A 19,907-nucleotide genomic window follows, 5' to 3' on the forward strand; every position below is an offset into this window, starting at 1 on the left:
AGCTGCTATAAACGGACGGGGGCAATTCTGGAGTGAGGATTAACCGGGGCAGTAAGACCCACGGCGGTAGTGTTAGAAACGTCTGCGGTCCTTCACAGACAGACACTCACCCTACCTGGAAGAGCTTAATATGTAAGAGATGAGAAACCTAAGCTAGGCGGGCCCCAGGATGGCTACTTTAAAAAGGGAGGGAAAGAAGGGCTCCCGGAGGACAAGATGTAGGAAGTGCGTTTTAGGGAGGGATCTGAAGGAGAGTGGGGAAGGCGAAAGCCCAAAGAGAAGCACAAGACTTTCCCTAGCACAGGCCGCATGGTTGGGATGTGCAGAGAACTGGGAGGTGCCCGGGACGCAGGAATAGGCCTATGGAGGGAGGGAGATTACCCAGCTCCTGGGAGGAGCAGATGAGGAGCGTGGTTTGGGGAGGGAATAGAGTCGGAGCCAGCAGGAAGATGGGAGAAAGGGGGCTGTATAGCAGGAGGCAATGTTACTAGCAATCCTGGAGCGAGGGAAGCTGGTTTCAGGAACCAGAGCAAGGCAAGCTAGTCTCAGACCTGCAGGGAAGCGAGACGGAAGGAGAGGAGGCGACCAGGAGCCCCAGGGTTGGAAAAGCAGGAAAGGAGCCACAGAGCCCAGGAAATTAACCTCGGCACCTGACAAGTAGCAAGGCAGGAGTCTCTGGGGCCCCAGAGCTAAACCCCTCACACCTTGCTCCCTTCCCCTAGCCCCAGAAAGAAGCCACCCGTCCCAGACCGGGAATTTTAGAGAAGGCCTCACCTCTCGCACGGGTCTGATCACAGATTCCAGCACGGCCCCTGTGTAGCAGATGGAGGATTCAGGAATATCTGCATGGCTAGAGAGAAACCAGAGCAAGAAGAGCCGTGAGATGCACAGCAGCCCAGCCTCCTGCTGAAACACCCTGCTGGAGCCCTGTGAGTTCATCGCCCCAAAAAGGTTGGGGATACGAGATGGGAGGGATCTAGCAGGTCACCTCGTCCCGCCCCTGCCCAGGACAGGTGCTACCAGGAACACCCCGATAGGCATGTGGGTTGAGAGCTGCTGGAAGAGCACAGCGAGCGGCAGGCCTGCCGGGTTCACGGCCAAACTTCCCAGCCTGTTGGAGGCACCGCAGGCTGCAGCTGTTGGTCTCAGCGGGGCGCAGGGACAAGCAGAGCTACGGGATGTTCAGGGTGAGGGGCTCGTGTTTGGACACAGAGCCCGACTTGCCAGTTGTGGGTATCCAGAGCGCTGGGCGGACACACACCCTGCGTGGAAACAGCACCTGCCCTCTTACGGTCTCAGAGACCTCTACACACGGGACTGTACCCCCTTTTAGAGATATGGAAACTGAGGCACAGCGCGGGCAAGGCGACTCCCCCACCCACCCCACAATGTCACAGAGAGCTTGGGACAGAACCCAGAAGTCTCTAGACCCAACAGCCCCAAGGCCAGCGCAGGCCTCGGCATGACCCGGGCACAGCCCCAGTACAGCCCCGCGGAGCACACCCGGGGCCACCCAGTGGCTAGGCCGCTGCGTATGGCTCCTGGGGAGACCAGGCAGCCCGGCGCCACCGCCCCCTACTCACAGGCGCAGCAGGTGCTTGACAATCTGCGCAGGGATGAGGCGCTTCTGGCCCGCGGTGTCCGCGTCCCACACCGCCGCCTCGCAGATAGAGCCGTCCTGGAACCGCCTCAGCTCCGACTTCTCCCCCCAGAACCTCTGGAACTCGGCCGCCTGCGGAGAGCCCAGCGCGCAGCTCAGGGGAGTGGGCCACGGGGTCGGACGTGACCGCTGGCTGTTCCCCTCCCCCCTCGGGGGGCCTCAGGCCCGTGCCCCCAGACAGGCATTCAAGCACCGCCCCTCTCACTGGCTGCCAGCAAGGCCACAGAGATGGCGCTCCCCTCGTCCACGGAGGCAAGGCCCCGCACGCTAGCAGGGCGGGACGTGGGACACTCAGCATGGGCCACGCAGGTCTGAGCGGGGCAGACGTGGGGCTTGGAAGGCAGAAGAACCAGCCCCTAGGGAGCGACCACAGCGTCCTGATCTGGTCCCGTGTTGCTCCAGGTTCCCGAGTGCCTCGGATCTGGCTAAACCTGATGCAGCAGACACCTCCCTCCCCCGGAACTGCACTATGGCCTGAGGATTTTCCGTTATCACGGTAGGTCCAAGCCTGATCCCGGGGAGGGGGAGTGGAAGAGACCAGGTGCAGGGTCTCCGTTCGGCTCCATCACTCCTATTCCAGGCTCACCCCTCGGACCACACTGCCCCCCATGTATTCCTCCCGAGCGGCCCCTCCTCCAGCACAGACACACGGAGTCATGCTCCGCCTAGCACCCTGCCCCACTGACCCCCCGCCTGCCCTCAGGCCAGGGCGGCGGCGTTCCCAGTTACCACCCACCAAGCCTTCACGCCATCCTCCTTCCGACCCCTCTAACAGGCTGCTGCTGCTCAGTGGCGCGTCGGCAGCCGGGGCCATGGCTTATTGCAACGCCGTCATGCTGTGATCACCTGCTCCCCCTCCCGCGTTGCCCGCTGCCTCGGAAATCGCAGGGGGAGCTGCTTGTGCAAGGGAACCGGCCTCGTGAGCCCGCTGGACAGCACCCTGCACAACAGGCCCTCGAGCGAGGCTTCTGGTGACTACGCAGCGTAAGCACAGAGGTTCCTGGGGGCTAGTGCAGCATAAGCACCAGTCCCCTGCCCTCCCCTCGCCGGCAGGAAGCAGCTTCGTCCTCACCTCCGGTCGATCCGCCTCCGGTCCCCTCTCCAAAACGCTAGCGGCAAACGCGGGGGCGAGCAAGAGCCCGAAGGAGAGGGGTCCGGCGTCCTTGTGCTTCGGCGGCTCCGCGCTGATGGGCCACTGAGGAAAAACGGGGAACGCAGCATGAACGGGGCCACCGCGGCTAGAGCGGAACCAGCCGGGGCACCCGTGCCCCCCAGAAGCCTGCCCTTGGGGATCTGTGCTCCAGGGCTGCCCTGCACGCACAAGCCCTCCCCTATGCAAGAAGCAGCTTCTACTGCAGTGCTGCTGGGCATGGGGACCCGGGGCTCCATACAGCCACCGCCCAGGCAGCAGCAACCCAAGTTCTCTCGCTCCCCTCATCAGCAATCCCCACCACGACAAGGGACGGGGGCTGCCTCCCCCACAGCCTCTCTGCTGAGACCACCACGCTGGGAGCTGGCGGGAACCTCACCTGACTCGGCCCACAAACAGCTCCAGGCAAGGGATGTTGAACCGCAGGTGATCAGCCAACTGAGCCGAAGGGATTTCCATCCACCGTTCAATTAGTCGATAAGGGGGGGAACTGCAGAGCCGCAGTGGGGTTCTCCCCCAGCCCAGGAGCTAACGCTGCTGTGGCTCTGCCTTTCAAATGCATTAAGAGCCGCCAGGCTCATAAACACATTTAAAAGCCAGAGGTGTAGCTGGGGGCCCAGGCGTAAGCCGGGAATCAGCTGATGTCTGGCTCGCACCAGGCTCTTAATACATTTAAAAAGCAGAGGGAGCGGGACCAGGAGGAAGCCGGGAAACAGCTGTCCCAGCTCGCGCCTGGTCTCCCGCTACGCCTCCGAGAACTGGCTCCTGCACCCCACCCCCTTGCTGCCTCTCTCTGATAGAGGCAGCAGGGGTGGGGAAAGCCACTACTCGAGTGACTGGTCGACTAGTCGCTTACATCCCTACTACAGGCAGTTACAAGTAGTGACGCTGGGCTGGATCTAAACCAGCAAAAGCACCATCGGCTGCACCCCACCCCCTGAGTTTTCTAGCATCCCCACCCCCACCCGCCCACCATTGGTCCCTGCAAGCCGAGCAATTGGGCAGCTGCCTAGGAGAGATTCAAATGCTGCCCAGCAGACTGGCAGAGCGCCCATAGCCAGCAGCATGTATTTCTACTGGTGGTGCACACCTGCAGAGACCTCAGCGCACACAACAAAATTTATTCTGCATGTGGATGGATAAAGTTAGGGGGAACATTGTCCCCCTGCCCCCCCCCCCAAAGAGTATAGGCAAGGACTCTCTCTTCCCACCTCTCTCAGGCAGCCCAGCAATGGAAGAAGACAGGAGGCTGAGGGCAGAGTCAGCAAGAGAGGAGGCTTCCCTACCAGGGATGCTCGAGGAGCAGCTGATGCATTACACAGGCAGCTTGGGGTGGGGGAGGGGGGGGCTGTTACCTCTGGTGCCTGGGGCAGGGAGTGCGTCACCAGCAGCGCCCTCTCGGCCAGCCCTCGCGCCAGCAGCGAGGTGACGAAGGGCAGGGCTGCAGCCACGTAGTTCCCGCCACGATCCATCAGCTCGTGCAGCAGCTGCATCTTCTTGCAGGCCCCCTGCAGCTTGGAGACGTGCTTCAGGCTGTGGAGAGGGAGGACAGAGCCCCTGTCACCCCGGGAAGTGCCCCTCGGCTTCCTCCTGCCAAGCTACTTCGAGGCAGCCATGCCAGCGGGATGCTGCTAAGGAGGGTGCAGGGAGGGTGAAACAGGGCAGGGTTGGAGCCAGAGCAGCCAGCTGGCAAGGTGAAGGCGGATACAGAGCAGGTCAGCTAGAGCTGGGGATCCCCTCTTCTCACGGTGCGTACTGCAAGTTCCCAGCCCTCGTGGCTGCGGGGAAATCAGGCCTTGAACTGGCCGCTTTGGCCAGCCACACCCAACAGCTGGGATGCACACAGCTCGCCCCAGCTGCGGGAGCAGAGGGTGATCACTGAGCTACTCGGACCGTATCCGAGCCATGCTTCTGCCAGTATCCCCCACTGAGCCTGGGCCAGACAGCGGCTCTCTGACCGGTCCCCCACCCATCCCTGCCCCACCAGACTCACTGGAACACGTGGTCGAAGGTTCTGATCAGGGGCTTGGGGGTCATGAGCAGTAGCTGGAATCCATCCACCGCTCTGTCGTCCAGAACGTCCATCGAGTGCTTGGCTTCCAGCTGGACCTGTGGGAGGGGGGAGCCGTGAACAGAGGCTGGGGGAAGAGTTCTGTCCCCTGGCAGCCTGAGCAGACCCTCCAGCGCCTGAAGACGCTCTGGTCATCTAGGGCTCGTCTACACAGCAGGGCTGAAGCCGAATTAAGCGGCGCAACGGCAGCTACGTCCATGATGTAGCTTAGGTCAAAACAGCGTATTCTGGCTTTTGGTGCTGTCTGCACAGCAGGAAGTCCGAGGCAGCGCACCCTTGCTCCTAGCTCCTCCTGAAATGAGGGTTACGGGAGTCGGAGTAAAGAGTTCTCCAGCTTGCCATTATTTCGACAGAACAGCTTGGAGTGTAGATGTGGGCTATGTTATTCCGAAATAGCGCTGCTGTGTAGACGTACCCCTACAGGCCAGCTACAGCCCACAGCCCACCTCACTGAGGGGGAAGGGGAGACCTGGCTCCAAGCCCAACCAATTCTCAGCCTCCCCAGGGCCAGAGCTCACTGTTGGGCAGGAGACACCCTAAATCAGAGGGCTCCAGGTTGGAGCCAATACTGCTTCCGGGAAGAAGGTAAAAGACCCGTGCTTAGCACTCCGATCCACCTCGAATGCATCTGACACGGCTCTGGGGTCAGAGCCAGCAGCAGCAGCTAGGCCTGGGGACCGGGACTTGGATGCCTCTCCCCCGTGGCTGGTTCTCTCGGGCCCACTGACCTGGGAGCAGCATCCCACGCTGCGCATTGAGAAGCGTGTCTAGAGCAGTGTTTCCCAAATGGTGAAAGCAAGGGTTCCGCAAACAGCTGGCACTCCCCCGTCCGCTCTTAAAGAGACAGCGAGGTGGCAGGGCTTTTCTTTGGGGGGGATTAGGAAACACGATGGGGGCCTTTGTTTTTTAAAGCAACTCTAGGGGTTCCCTGGCCAAATACAATTGGGAAACGCTGGTCTAGAGATGTTCACCAGCGCAACGCACTTAAAAACTTACAGAGCAAATTTTAACTAACGGCCCTTTGCCAAAGGAGCCAAAAGCAGCTTGCGCAACACTACCAACAAAAAGGGATCGATTTCCCCTACCACGGACATGCAGCCACCTCTGAAGTGAGCACAGCAGCTCTGTGCAGCACCTCTGAAGTGAGCAATGCAGCATGCCTGGGCACGAACCCTTAAGCATTTAGGGGATTCCAATTAGCAGGGCTCGACAAACAACGTAATCTACTCACCCGTGGCGAGTAGATTACACCCGGGAAGAGCCGGCACAGAGCAATCTGCGCATGTGCAGAGCACAGAACTGCGCGGCTGGCGAGTGGGGCTCGCTGCCGCTCGGAGAGCCCTGCCAATTAGTATAAAATGCAGCCAGGTGTCAACTCAGCAACACAGGTTCTGGGGCCCATCACACCCGCCCTGGGCTCCCTACACTGGCTTCCCCTAGAACGGCTCATTTCGGTCTGTCCCCACGGTGCTCCACAGGTCTTTTAGGTCCAGGCCTTCACAGCTCCAGGAGAAAGACGGGGGCTGACAGTACGCTCCTGGGCACAAACGAGATCTCATAGGGAAGGGGAAGCTCATCCATGCAGGAGATGGAACCGTCCGAGACCATACGACCAACTTCCCCGGGAGCGACGGACTCCCTATGCCTCGCCATTTTCCACTCAAGTGACAGGAGCTGCTCTTTCATCTACATGACAGTAGGAACGGCCACACTGGGACAGACCACTGCTCAGTCTAGCCCACGATCCAGTCGTCCAACTGCGGCCAAGGCCAGAAACCACAAAGCAGGGCTATTTCGAGTGATCCTTCCCGTCGTCCTGTCCCACCCTCTGGCAGCTGGGATCCGAGGAGCAGTGGGCTGAATCCCTGACACCTTGACGAATGGCCACTGGCGGATCTATCCTCCATGAACCGGAATAATTCTGGTTTTAATCTAGTTCTGCTTTTGGCCGTCACAACATCCCCGGCAACCAGTTCCACGGACTGACTGAGCCTTGTGTGGGGGAACGACGATTGTTTTAAACCTGCTGCCTATTCATTTCATTGGGTGGTCCCTGCTATTCCCCTGCCCCCCATGGAGATGGTATTGGGGGGGTGGGGGGAAGAGAACTGGCTTTTAAGCTGGCTCCCGCTCCTCCCCCGCTTTCTACCTCTGATAGAGGCAGCAAGGGGGGGTGGGAAGTGACTATTAAACACTAGCACTTAACTAGTTAACTGTTTTCAATTACAGCTTGCTGAGAGCTGCCACAATTCACTGGCAAGGGCTGGTTAACCAGTTAGTTAACTAGAAAGCATACTAGTAAGCATGAGGCTATTTAACATCCCTACTGCACATGCAGGCAAATAACAGTACATGCCACGTTCAGTGCATACGAACAGCCATACTGGGTGAGACCAAACATCTGTCTTCCAACAGGGTCCAATGCCAGGTGCCCGAGAGGAAGTGAACAGAACAGATAATTATGAAGTGTTCCACCCCATCACTGCTTCCCAACTTCTGGCCAACAGAGGATAGAGTCACCATTCCTGTCCATCTTGGCTAATAGCCATTGATGGACCTAACCTCCATGAATGTATCTAGCTCTTTTTTGAACCCTGTTAAAGTCCTAGTCTTCATAACATCCTCTGGCAAGGAGTTCCACAGGTTGACTGTTCGCTGCGTAAAGAAAAACTTCCTCATGTTTGTTTTAATTTCATGTGGTGACCCCCAGTTCTTATATTATGGGAACAAGTAAACAACTTTTCCTTATTCACTGTCTCCACATCTGTCATGATTTTATAGACCTGTATCATATCTCCCCTTAAGTCTCTTCTATTCTAAACTGAAAAGTCCCAGTCTTTTCAGTCTCTCCCCACATGTCTTGGTTCAGAAAAGGGCAACTTTTTCCAATGCTAAGATATCTATTTTGCAACACACTAGATCTACTGCTGCACGTCTATCAGATTTTCACAGGCTGCTAGACTCCGAGAACAGCCCACACTACCGTTTTTAAATCGAGCACGCACACGGCAAGCGAGAACCCGACAAACTACCCCAGGGTCACAGTCATTCTTCCTTCACCTGAAGAGCTCTCGCGCAAAGCTCCTGTCTACTAGCTTCTCTGGTTGCTTTGCTGTTCCTTGACCAGGTGGGCTTGAGCATCAAAGGACAGCAGGGCAGAGCCTAATTCATTAACTCTCAGCCTCATCAGCCACACGGCTCAGCGCACACAGCAAGAGACACGTTTACCGCCACCCACTCCCCTACCAAAACACAACACTCCACTCTTCCTCCCTCTGGGGAGAGGCCAGGAGACCAACCCACACACAAGATGCTAGTCGCGCTGCTTCGTGCACCACTGGAAGGCTCTCGGATGCTACCGTGAACAGCGGGACATAAAAACCAACATGGAATAGGACAGAAGACGAGGGTTTATGAGAGAAACGGCATCCCCAGAGGGATAAGGCAGGGGATGTTCATACTCAAATCTCAGCTCCTGTGCGTGCAAAGTGCCCAAGATCTCCAGTGAGCACAAGCAGGCAGAGAGCCTGGGTCTAGGTTGCATCTAAAAACAGCACGTTAAGCAGCACGGCTACCACGAGAACCCTGCGGGGACACCGGCTCCGCTCTCACTTGAGAGGAAGAGCCCGGCCCAGAGAATCACATTCCTCCGAGGTCTCCCATCCCAGCATAGACAGGGCCTGACCCTGCTTAGCTTCCCAGGCAGCACACGGCACACGTGGTCAATGCACTAGCTGCATCGTTCCACCTCCGCCTTGTCTAGTACAGCCCGGCTGAAAGCGCGCACTCAGGAAAAAGGGGGGCCCACGGGAAGGGGAAACTGGCGGGACCAAGCCACTTGGCAAGACCAGCCGGCAGAGGGGCGGATGCGGGGCTCCGTGGAGCAATGCAGCCGGTACCTGCTTGTACTTGCTCGCGGTCATGTCGGCACAGAGGTTCACCAGCCCTGAGGGGTCCACAAAGACCACGTCGAACGCCTGGTGGAAGTCATCCAGGCTGGGCTGGAAGAGAGAGAACGCGGCTTAGCCCCCAGGACAGCTCCCCCACAGAGAGACACTGAGTCTCGGCCCTGCCCCAAGCCCCGTAACAGCCACACCCCAACGCAGAGCCCAGCCCCTGTGCCAGGCAGGCCGTGACACCCCTTCTCCCCCCAGTGCTGGGGGCATCTGCGTCACTGGATAGAGAAGACCGAGGCACAGAGGTTAAGAGACTCGTCCAGTCTGACACTGACTCAACAAGCAAGCCCAAGAGCCCCCCCCCCCGTCCTACCCCAGGCTCCCATGCTGCCGGGAGCTGCGCTGGCTCCTTACCAGGGAGCTGCCTGCATCCTTCGCCAGGCTGATCCCCGTTGCACTCAGGTCTGTGGTAGCTGCACACAAAGAAGGGGTCAGTGCTCCGTGCGAGGGTGAGTCAGTCGTACCGCACCCCGGGACTGGGCTGTAACACACGCTGCTCTCTCCCAGTACAGCCGTTCCGCCCTGGGGGGCAGGCTCCGGGCCGCACGTGGGTGCGTTTGGCCGTAAGTTCCCAGAGTATCAGACAAACAAGGCTGTTGCGGTTTCCTGCTCTCGCTAGGCGTCAAGAGACAGAGCCTCCCCCGGCCGCACCCCAGGTGGGCAGCCACAGAGGATCTGGTTTGTCACGCTCAGGGCTCTGACCCTTCTACCATGGGGCAGTTGTTCCTACAGGGACCGAGGCATGTCTGTCCCCCAGGCCCCACCACGCCCCCATAGGGCTGGGCAGTGCACCAAGGTTTCGGCACCAGCCTTGCACCTTGGGGCTCTCGGCGGGGCTCTGACCCATGCCGACGGCGCTGCCTTCCGGGGACCTCACCCAGGAACTGCAGCATGCTCCTCAGCACCTGGTAGCCGCTCATCCCCTGGCTGATCTTGCGCTTGGCCAGCAGGTAGGCCGCCAGCATGGAGGCCAGGAAGCCGCCGAGCGCCCCCAAGCCCTGTGGAGACAAGACGCAGGGCTGAGGCAAGCTCCCGAGAGCCCGGGAACGCAGACTGGCTCGCTGCAGCGCCAGGCTCCGCTGAGCAACACTGCCAGCGTCAGCCGCCTGGCCTCTGGGCCTGTGCTGGGGATCCGAGCGCCTTTCCTCTCCCGGGGTTCCCGAGTCCCTTCTCCGGGGAGCCAGCACAGTCACCAAGGGAGCGCAGCAGGGCCGGGCTCTGACACCGACACCAGGGCCCCTTGCTGCCTGCTTCCACCGGGCCGCAATTCCCCCAGCCTGCCCCGGGGCGATGCCTGGTGAGGGGCGCAACCAGCCACTTGGACTGGTGTGATTCAAGCATCATGGGATTCTGAGGGACCAGGCAGGGCCAGATAGCTCAGCCACAACGGGGGGGGAAGGGAGGGGGAGACCCTGTGCATCCTTTACCCCATCTACGGAGCAGGGACCTGGCCTGGGGGGAAGGGGGAGCTGCTATTGGAGTACCGCAGAGTACCACGCCCACGAAGGCAGAGCAGGCCAGGGACAACGCCCCCCCTCCTCCCCATCCCTCAGGTAGGAATGGAAGGAGCCAGGCCCCACCCTTGGCGAGGGTCAGAGCCCACCTCCCCGCCGGCCAGGCTACCTTGTCGAGCGCCCGCTGGTGCAGCCAGACTTTGAGGAGGGCGACGCCGTCCTGCATGCCTGGGAAATCGGCGCCGGCGCCAGCCAGGAAGAGCAGGCTGGACTCCAGCACCGTGTCGCAGAGGATGGAGTTGTTGTAGTGGGGGGTGGGGGGCTCGGCGGCTCCTGCGGAGGGAACAAGCCAGCAGGTGAAATACGGGCGCTTGGAACCCCAGGCAGCCCCCGCGCCCTTCTCCTCAGAAGCGGCCACGGAACCCGCGGCGCTGCGAGGGGCCGCCGGCAAATTGGGCCTGCCCCTCGGTGCCGGAGTAGGGCAGCGGGGGAGCGCGGCAGACTTTAGCCGCTGCCTTGTAGCCCCCTGCCTGTCTTCCCAGGTCTGCGGGGGGAGGAGTCGTTGTCGTGGCCTAACAGCCATGAAAGGAAGTGGTGTAACGTGAGGGCAAACCCTCCGGTGACTCCAGGCCCCTATAAGGGGCGTGCCAAGCCCACGGACCAGACAGGATCCAAAGGCCCTGCAGACCCATCGACCGACTCCCCCGTCTCTGCTGCTGCTTCCACCACAACCCTTCCCTGCAGGAAATGCTGCTCCGCTTTCCCCAGGGCTCCCATGCCTGGGTCAGCCACGCACCCAGCCCCCCCGGAGCTATCCGGGCCGGTCAGCCACAACACAGCTCTGCGTGCCCGGGCCTTACCTGCCTGGGGGGAGCCCTGCTCCAAGAACCAGGCCGTCCGGACGTTGTTCTTGCTGGGATACAGGCGGCTGGGCTTGAAAAAGCCGGGGACGGGGCAGGCATAGAGCCGGACGGTCACCAGCTTCTCGTCTTTACCTGCCAGCACCAAAGGAGAGTGAGGTTACAGACGGGGACACGGGCGGAAATCTGGGGGGAGGGATCAACCCAGGCAGCAGCCACCCCGTTCTCCTCAGAGGCACCAGACCCCCGGCCTTTCTCCATCATCCTGGTGTTCCCAGCAGGAGCAGAATGAGCCTGGCTCCAGCTGGCCTGGGCACAGAGGGTGCTGCACAAGTGGCAAGAGAAGGGAGACCACAAGGGTGTGTCTGGGGTGCACACGGTGGCGTTTCACTGGGCTCCGTGCTGTTCGCTAACGCAGCCCCGACTCCTACCTCCCCGGATCCAGGATGACAACAGAAGGCCCATTCCCCTCCCCCCGGTGCTCTGCCCAGGCACTTAGGCTGGCTACTTCCAGAGTCCTTAGCCCACAGAGCCGCCGGCTCCTGCTCGTGCCTCTGCACTGCCAGTTCCTGTCGATCGCACTGCTCCACGAGAGCCCAAGCGCGGCTCGCAGAGCGACTCCGAGACATGGAGACTCCGGGCCGGTTTTCTCCCCGGGAGTGGGTCCGCACGGAGGTACCAGTGTCAGACCCTGGGAGGCGGGGGAGAGGTTGCAGCATGCACACAGGCCTGGCATCGCTTGATGGGATGGCGCCCCCCGCTGGCCAAGCTCTGCAACGTCCCTGCCCTGGTGAGAAGAGCCCTGGGGATGAGGAGGCCGGAGGAGAGGAAGAAGGATGGGCAATGAGACATGGCACCTTGAGGCCGCAGGAGCAGGATTGGCTTGAGGTGGTTGCTATTCATGTATGTGAATCTCACGCTGCCAAAGAGCTTTTCCTTGGAGAGGTGCTGAGCTATGTGGGCCAGGTACAGGGCTCTCTTCCGGTGGTATCGCTGGTTCAGGTGGTCCTTGTCCTGGAGGACTGCCTGAGCAAGAAGGGGAGAGAGGAATTGTCCCTGTAGCTTCCAGTTCAGCCTAACACACCCGTCCCTCTCTCCGCCGGAGACATGCAGCTACTTCTGGGGTGGGAAGGTAACAGCCAGCAAAACAGTGTTGTGGAACGCAGGGCCCTCTGCTCCCGCTCTAACAGCACCACCCTGGCAAGCGTGAGCAGGCTGCGCACCTCCAGCAGGGACAAGCACAGCTGTTCTGCTGACTCACCGACAGCCAGCCCAGGCAGGTCACACTCGCGGGAAGCCAGGGACGTGAAAAGCAGAGTGGTTCTGAGGAGTGCGCCGAAGAACGGGACAGGCAGCCCTGCTGCACAGCGTTCTTGGGCAATAACCTCCTACAAGCGCAAGCGAACGGTGTGAAAGTTTCTCCCGCTCCTCGAGGCAGGCTCAGGGCCAGGCCAAGCTCAAGAAAGCCAGGCGGCGGCCAAACTCGGTGGTAGTAAGGCCCAGTCCCCATGCAGGCAGAAGGGGACAGGCCGTTTCTTCAATCGTACTGGAAATCAAACACCAGGGATGTTTGATTTGGTGAGATCGGGAGGAGCCGGGACAGAGGAGGAGACCCAACTCCTTCAACTACTTTCGGTCCAAAACAAGGCCTGAAACTGACGCCTCACGTGGTAGGGAATTGGGGGCTGCATGCACCGTGCTGCTTTGCCCTGTGCCTGCACTCCGTGACAAGCCCTCAGCCACGGCGCCCTGGAGGTCATAGGCTCAGCTGTGGCACCACACCAGCCTGGCGTGCTCGGACTCACCCGTGGCATCGTCACCGCCACGTCCACATTGATCTCCGGCTTGATGCACGTGCCCAGCAGGTAGCTCCCCACCACCTTCACCGCGGCCGGCGGCAGGAAGCGGAACTTGCCCTTCACGCCGAAAGGCACCTGGAGGAATGGGACCTTCACGCCCTTGGGCAGCCACGACTGGTCGGTGAGCTGGGGAGGAAGGGGAGGGGTGAAGGACTGCCCACGCTCCAGCCCGCGGCAATAGCTGAGCTCACCCAGGCAGGGTGCACAGGTCCCCAAAGTGTGGGGCACGCCCCTCCCCCAGCGGGTGAGGTGGGGCCTGAGCCAGCCCGCCCCTGCTCCAGTCCCGTCCCCAGCTCCTAGTCTTGTGCTAGCCCCATCCCCAGCCTCAGCACGACTCCACTCCCAGCCCCATGACAGCCCCCAGCCTCGGATCTGTCCCCATCCCAGGGCCACAGCTGGACGGTAAGGCCGAGAGCAGAGCCACACCTGGCCACGGGCCACAGCACGCTGCCAGCCCCCTGTGCTCCTGCCCCCAGCCTCGGTCCCGCTCCCCAACTGCGCCATGGCCTGGCTCCCGGCCGGGCACAGACAGGGCAGGGGGAGTGATCCTCAAAAGTTTGGGGACCACTGTGCTAGTAGGACTCCACTAAGCAAGCTGGGATCCTGCCACGTCCCAAGATACTGCTTAGGGCACCACGGGGGGAGCGTGGGACCCTGTACCACAAGGCCTTAACGCAGTGGCTGGAAACAGGTCCAGCAGGGGTCTCCCTCCCCATTTTTGCCAGCCCTATCTCCTGTAACCTCCATCTACACACCCCAGCTGTAATTTCCATGGCCCGTTGGGCTACCGGGTGGGGATGGCAGATGTAAGCACCCCAGCCACATGGGCCCGGAGGGGAAGCAGCCGCGCAGGGGCCGGGCCGGCTGCACCCTTCGGCAGTCCTAAGCACGACACGGAAAACACTAAGGGCAAAGCCAGTGGGAGGTGGCGTCTTCCCATGCCGTGTGTTCATAATCAGACAGCCCCACGGCCGCCCACGGACGTACATCGGTTTCGGGGGTCTCCGGGACGGCACTCAAGAGGGTGTTGATTTCGTGGAGAAAGGCATCGATCCTCTGCTTCTTCTTCTCCTTCAGCTTCACCTCCTTCAGCAGCTCCTCAATCTGCAGGGAGAAGGGAGGCCCCACAGGGCAGCCTCAGCCACGGAAACCACTGCTGACTTATCCCCTGCCCTTCGACCAGCATTCCCAGGCTGACCCAGACAGGGAACTCCCAGCCCCAAGCTCAGGCAGACCCAGGAGGTTCTCCAGCACCCGGCTGCACGGGTAATAGGAGTGCATGACAAGCATTTCTCTCCCAGCAGAATCCTCCGCTGGCCCATGCTGGTCCCTGTGCTGCTGCTAATTGTACCAGTCAACGTTCCCTCTAATCTTTGCCGTCCATGGATCAATTCTTTTTAAACCACTCATATGTGGAATCATTTTTTATGTGCACTGAGGCAAGTGTGAACATGCACCACCAGTAGAAACAAAACCTACCAGCGTGGGCACTCTGCTAATCAGCAGGGCAGCACCGGAATCTCTCCTGAGTAACTGCACAAGCCTCCCCAAGCCCCAGCACTGGGGATGTTAAATTTAGATGAATCAACTATTCGAATAGTCGATGGAATTTGCATTGGCTTTTTGGTTAGTCGATAAGGGCGCCTCCACCTTTGAAAGGTAGCAAGAGCCCCAGTGCTATATTTCGAAGGCAGAAGCGCTGAGGGGAGCACGGGACTCAAGCAGTCCCTATTGGCCCTGTGTTCCCTGTGCACTTCCCTTCTGAAATGTACAAGAGCCTGCAGGGCTCTTGTAAATTTCAAAAGCAGGGAGCACAAGGCCGGCGGGGGGACTGCTTGAGGCCCCTACTCGCCCCGTGCTCCCCACAGCGCGTCTGCTTTTGAAATATAGCAAGAATCCTACCCTCGCTACATTTCAAAGGCAGAAGGGGTGCCAGTTCCCCCTGCCCCCTACAGAGACGGTGCTGGGGAGAACTGGCTTTTAAGCCGGCTCCCGCTTTGCTGCCTCTCTCTCTAGTCAGAGAGTTGACTAGTCGTTTAATCTCTACCTAGCACACCCTGCCGGCTGAAAAGAATAAGGCTACCAAGTCAAATGCAGCACTAGCTGCATCCTATTTGACTCCCTGGCTTCTCCTGACCTGAAGGCGGAGAAGGCTGGAATGGAAGAGGTTCTCTGTCTCCTTCAGCTGGTTCAGCTCCTCATTAGTGGGCGGCTTGTACAGATCAGCCCGGCTGAGCTTCACCGGCTTCACAACTCCCTCCGGGGCTGATGCCCTTTTCCTTCCCAGGGGTTTGCCTTTCTTGGAGACACCCTGATTCTCCTCCTCTGCCTCCACATCTTCCTCCACATTGTCAAAGGCCTGCAATGATGAAAACAAGCCCATTAGAAGCCTGATCATAAATGCCACTGGGAGAAAGCACGAGTCACCAAAGCAAAACCAGTAAGAAGCCTCTAGGTTGAGTGAATTTCAGCCCAGATCGTAATAGGGATGTTAGAGAGCAGTCGACTACCCGATAAGCGTAAGTGTATCAGGTAGTCATGTGGAGCATCAAAGACTCGCTTCCTCCCCCACCTTGCTGCCTCTATAAGATTAGCCTCTGTAAGAGGCAGCAAGGGGAGAGGACAGGAGCCAGCGAGGGGAGGCTTCCACCTTGAACAGGGCTGGCCACCACGAACAGGAGCTGTTTGACTCAGCACAAGCCAGGACTGAGCAGTCCCAGCTCGCACTGTTCTGGGACGCTGCGCCTCTGCATTTTAAATGTAGAAAGAACCAGGGGATCTTACTACATTTAAAATACAGAGCCACAGCACGGGTGGCTCCCGGACCCAGCACGAACTCAGCAGAGCGATCCTATCGACTAATCGTGCAGTCAATACAAATTGTATCGACTACACAATTAGCCAGAGAACCGCAATGTAACATCCATACGTCATAATGGGTAAGTGACCTTAACACCCCAAGCCACCTCCAGGACCCACACCAACAGACTCCTTATAGTACAGTCGTCTCAACGGACAAGGTGAGGACTAAAGGACCTGAATAGCATTGTCTGCAGCACACAAAAGGGCTGAAGCAGAGCCAGTGTGGGGTGAGGAGGCAGGCACTGCCCCAGGCAAAGGCAATTTATATACCCAGACTATCAAACGTCTTTTCCTTCTTACCCAGAGCCTGGCCATCTGAAACATACTTTACAAACAAAAACTGCTTTGAGATCTGTACATTTAAAGAAGGGGAAACTGAGGCACTGCATTTAAAAGCATAGTCCCTTCAGTCAGGCTGACTTCAGGTATAGTACACCTCCGGAATGGAGTTTGCAACTCCGAAACGTTCCTAACCCCAGACAGAACATTACAGGTGTTCTTCCAAAAGTGTGCAACTGAACATGGACTTAACACAGCTTTGCAACTGCAGAAATAAAATGCAACTTTTAAACATTTTAATGTCAACGCAACAAGCACAGAAACAAAACGACCTCGTCAAATTGTTTTTAAAACTTTGCCTTTATGTCTTTAATAGCTTACATTTAACACAGCACTGTGCTTGTTTTTGGGGAGGGAGGGGGCACCGCTGCTGCTGCCGGACTGTATACATCTGATTTCAGATGAGGAGTATGGCTGACAGGCCAGTTCATAACTCTGGTGTTGGAAACTCCGAGGCCCTACTGCAGGTGTAACTAACTGCGATTGCAGTAACACACGTTTGAGAAACACAGCAAAGAGAGTAACTAGTGGATATTCTTTCTGCATTTGCTAGCTACGCACATTGCCTGTCTGTGTTTGGATACCATAATGCTTGAGCAACTCAGGGTCTATTTCCTCACAACACCCATGTCGCGTCCCCACTGTACCGATGGGAAACTGAGGCACAGAGAGATTCAATCACTTGCCCAAAGGGCACACAACAAGCCAGGGGCAGCGCAGGGCTTATGACTAGCGCCCTGCTTGCTGGTTCATCCTTCCTCAGTAAAATACTTAGGGATGTTTCAGAATGAGAGAGAATCCTACATGACCTCCCAAGTCCCTTCCAGCCCTATTTCTTTGTAATAGGCAGGCCCACAACTTAGAGAGACAATGTGAATGACCACCCTTTGCACTCACAACACAGATCAGAAATGGAGTAACAAGAACTCCAGCGCTGGAAAGAATTTTGCCTGCCAGGCAAATCATTCACTAGCTTCCTTTTTCTACCGTCCAACATACTAAGCCTCCCCCCTACACACACACACACACACACATATCCGCTAATAGGGTGTCACAAGGAGGAAGGAGAAAATTTGTTCCTCTTGGTTTCTGAGGACAGGACAAGGAGTAATGGGCTTAAAGTGCAGCAGGGGAGGTTTAGATTGGACATTAGGAAAACATTCCTAACTGTCAGGGTGGTCAAATATTGGAATAAATTGCCAAGGGAGGTGGTGGAATCTCCCTCTCTGGAGATATTTAAGAACAGGTTAGATAGACATCTGTCAGGGATGGTGTAGACGGAGCTTGGTCCTGCCTTGAGGGCGGGGGGCTGGACTCGATGACCTCTTGAGGTCCCTTCCAGTCCTATGATTCTATGATTCTATGAATACCCAGGAGGGACGGCAGCCCCACCACGCTGCTGGCACTGAGACTGGTGCCTGCAAGCTCCTCGGGGCAAGGGGCTGGTCCCGGTCCAGCTGCCGTGACAGGGCTGCACGGGGCGCTGTAAAACTCCCCCCAAAGCTCACCGCCGAGCCTAGGCCAGGATCCCACCCCGGGGCCCGGGCAGGATCGGGGCCCCAAGCAGCAGCGCCGGGGGAAGGTGGCGCGAGGGTCGCTGCGCTCGGCCTCGCAAGGGGGGGGGGGGGGGGGCGGTCACTGCTCAGGGTTAAAGGCTGCTGGGGGGGTCAGCCCCGCCCCCCCCGGCCGAGCCCCCCCCCAGCCCCGCCCCCCCCCCGGCCGAGCCCCCCGCCCCGCCCCGCCCCCCCCGGCCCATCCAGGCGGCGGGAGAACGAACGTTTCACAAGCGAGCGGCCGCGGAGCCTTCCCCCAGGCCCAGCGACGGGGGCCCGGCACCGCCCCCCCCCCAGCCAGGGGGGCCGCCGACCCGACACTGCCCCCACCCGGGAAGGCGGGGCTCGAGGAGTGTCGGGGTCTTACCGAGTCGCCGCCCGCTGGCGGCTTCATCTTCCTCCCTGGCGCGGAGCGCGCCCCGAGCCCCGCACGTGGAGCTCACCCACCCCTGCTGCCGCCCCGCTCGGCCGCTCCCGATTGGCTCACCGGGCGACTCCTCGCCTCTGATTGGCTGCTTTGGCCACCCGGAACGGGGTTTTCCTCTTGGCCCCGCCCACGGATGCCGGCAGCAGGTTTGCTTGAGAGACAACGGAAGGCCTCTTCCCCCCCCCCCACCGATTTCCGGCAACGTTGCGGGTCGTTTTTCAGCAGGCGCCAGGAGTGAGGGCGCTTTACGGCAGGGGGCGGGCTCTGTTGAGGGGTTGCTCTGGCCCCTCCCCCCAGGAGGACCCTGGCTTAGCTGTGGCCCAGCCCAGACTGAGACAGGATGGGGCCTGGGGCTGGGGGGAGGAGCCCCAGGGAAGAGCCCCGCCCCTGTGGGCGTGACTGGGCTGAGGTGATAAGTGGGGTGGGGGTGTGGCTTGTGGGGGCAGGGCGCTCTGCTCTTCAGAATTGCCCCCCCCCCAGTGACCCCCTCCCCCAAGTGACCCCCTCCCCCCAGTGACCCCCTCCCCCAAGTGGGCAAGGACGCGAGGTCTGGCGGCTCCCAGCCGTGTGGAAACGCCTGGGCGGCCGCCCTCCTACCTCCGCCTCGCCGCCGGCACGTGCCCACGCTGGTGGGTCCAGAACCAGAGAATGGCCACCCCTCCCGTAGGGCTGGACGCTGCCCTGGTGGAAACGTCGGCCGCTCTGCGAGGATCCTTTCTCTGATCCACCTCGGCTCCGGCGAGAAGAACCCTCGTCCCAGATGCTGTTACCAGCGTGGCCAACTCATGATTTGAGAGGTTGTTCTTCAAGCCCTTGCTCCCGGAGGAAAGAGCTGCTGTGGGGCTCTCTGCGGTTGTTGAAGAGAAGCAAGCCAGCCGGCTCCTCGCCTTCACAGTGGCAGAGAAAAGCCTGAAAACGCAGCTCCCAGTATTCGCAATGTTCACCGTTTGTGATGGTACCAGGAACGCATCCATCGTAAATGACAGGGGTTTCCTGTATGCCTTACACTGCAGGAAAAACTGGTCATGGCGATGAGTTTCAGAGCCCTGATCTGCTGACTTGGGCTCATGAACTAAAAATAAGACCGTCTATACTGAGTCAGACCAAAGTTCCATCTAGCCCAGTGTCCTGTCTTCCAGCAGTGGCTAATGCTAGTTGCCCCAGAGGGAGTGAACAGAACAGATACTCATCAGGTGATCCCTCCTCTCTTGCCCATTCCTAGTCCTGATAAACAGAGAGTGGGGACAGCATCCCTGCCCATGTTGGCTAATAGCCATTGATGGACCTATCCTCCATGAATGTATCCAGCTCTTTTGAACCCCGGTAAAGACTTGGTCTTCGCAACATCCTGCGACAAAGAGTTGTGTGGATTGGCAGTGTGTTAGGTGAAGAAGTACTTCCCTTTGTTTGTTTTAAACCTGCTGTTTATTCAGTAGCCATGTAAATGTTCAGCTTGGGCTCTGAGACCTGCCTGCTTTGGCAAGTTTTCAGAGCCCAAGTAGGAACATCTCCCCAGCTACTTTTAGCCCGAGATCATGAGCCCAAGTCAGTTGACATGGGCTCTGAGAATTGCAGCTGTGTTTTTTTTTTTTGCTGTATAGACATATCCAGAGAGCCACTTGCAAACTGGAAGGGAACCAGTTTTATTTTAAGAGGGATAAGGGAGCTTTCGGAAAAGGCTTTATTTTCCGAAAGATCCGCGTCTAGACTGGCGCT

General features: G+C 59.0%; 1 protein-coding gene across 2 annotated transcripts in view; it reads right to left on the reverse strand.

Moving 5' to 3' along the window:
- The window catches only part of NOL6 (nucleolar protein 6), a 59,771-nt gene extending 41,509 nt beyond the window's left edge, over positions 1-18,262 (reverse strand). Inside the window, exons 1-15 of one of the 2 annotated variants that reach the window (XM_075932774.2) lie at positions 18,132-18,262; positions 15,148-15,369; positions 13,998-14,114; positions 12,957-13,136; positions 12,009-12,177; positions 11,152-11,286; positions 10,461-10,624; positions 9,715-9,835; positions 9,192-9,250; positions 8,781-8,882; positions 4,804-4,919; positions 4,166-4,343; positions 2,733-2,855; positions 1,584-1,732; positions 775-850 (exon numbers count right to left, since the gene is read on the reverse strand). In XM_075932774.2, the coding sequence (XP_075788889.2) occupies positions 775-850; positions 1,584-1,732; positions 2,733-2,855; positions 4,166-4,343; positions 4,804-4,919; positions 8,781-8,882; positions 9,192-9,250; positions 9,715-9,835; positions 10,461-10,624; positions 11,152-11,286; positions 12,009-12,177; positions 12,957-13,136; positions 13,998-14,114; positions 15,148-15,369; positions 18,132-18,158 (1,938 nt within the window). In that variant the 5' untranslated portion in view covers positions 18,159-18,262. Of the gene's footprint in view, positions 1-774; positions 851-1,583; positions 1,733-2,732; positions 2,856-4,165; positions 4,344-4,803; positions 4,920-8,780; positions 8,883-9,191; positions 9,251-9,714; positions 9,836-10,460; positions 10,625-11,151; positions 11,287-12,008; positions 12,178-12,956; positions 13,137-13,997; positions 14,115-15,147; positions 15,370-16,532; positions 16,806-18,131 lie in introns of those variants that run through there. The other variant, XM_075932773.2, reaches the window with a different exon arrangement.
- Between the last annotated feature and the right edge of the window lie 1,645 nt (positions 18,263-19,907).

The sequence above is a fragment of the Pelodiscus sinensis genome, chromosome 6, assembly GCF_052426305.1.
Source record: "Pelodiscus sinensis isolate ZL-2025 chromosome 6, ASM5242630v1, whole genome shotgun sequence".
Taxonomy (NCBI): domain Eukaryota; kingdom Metazoa; phylum Chordata; order Testudines; family Trionychidae; genus Pelodiscus; species Pelodiscus sinensis.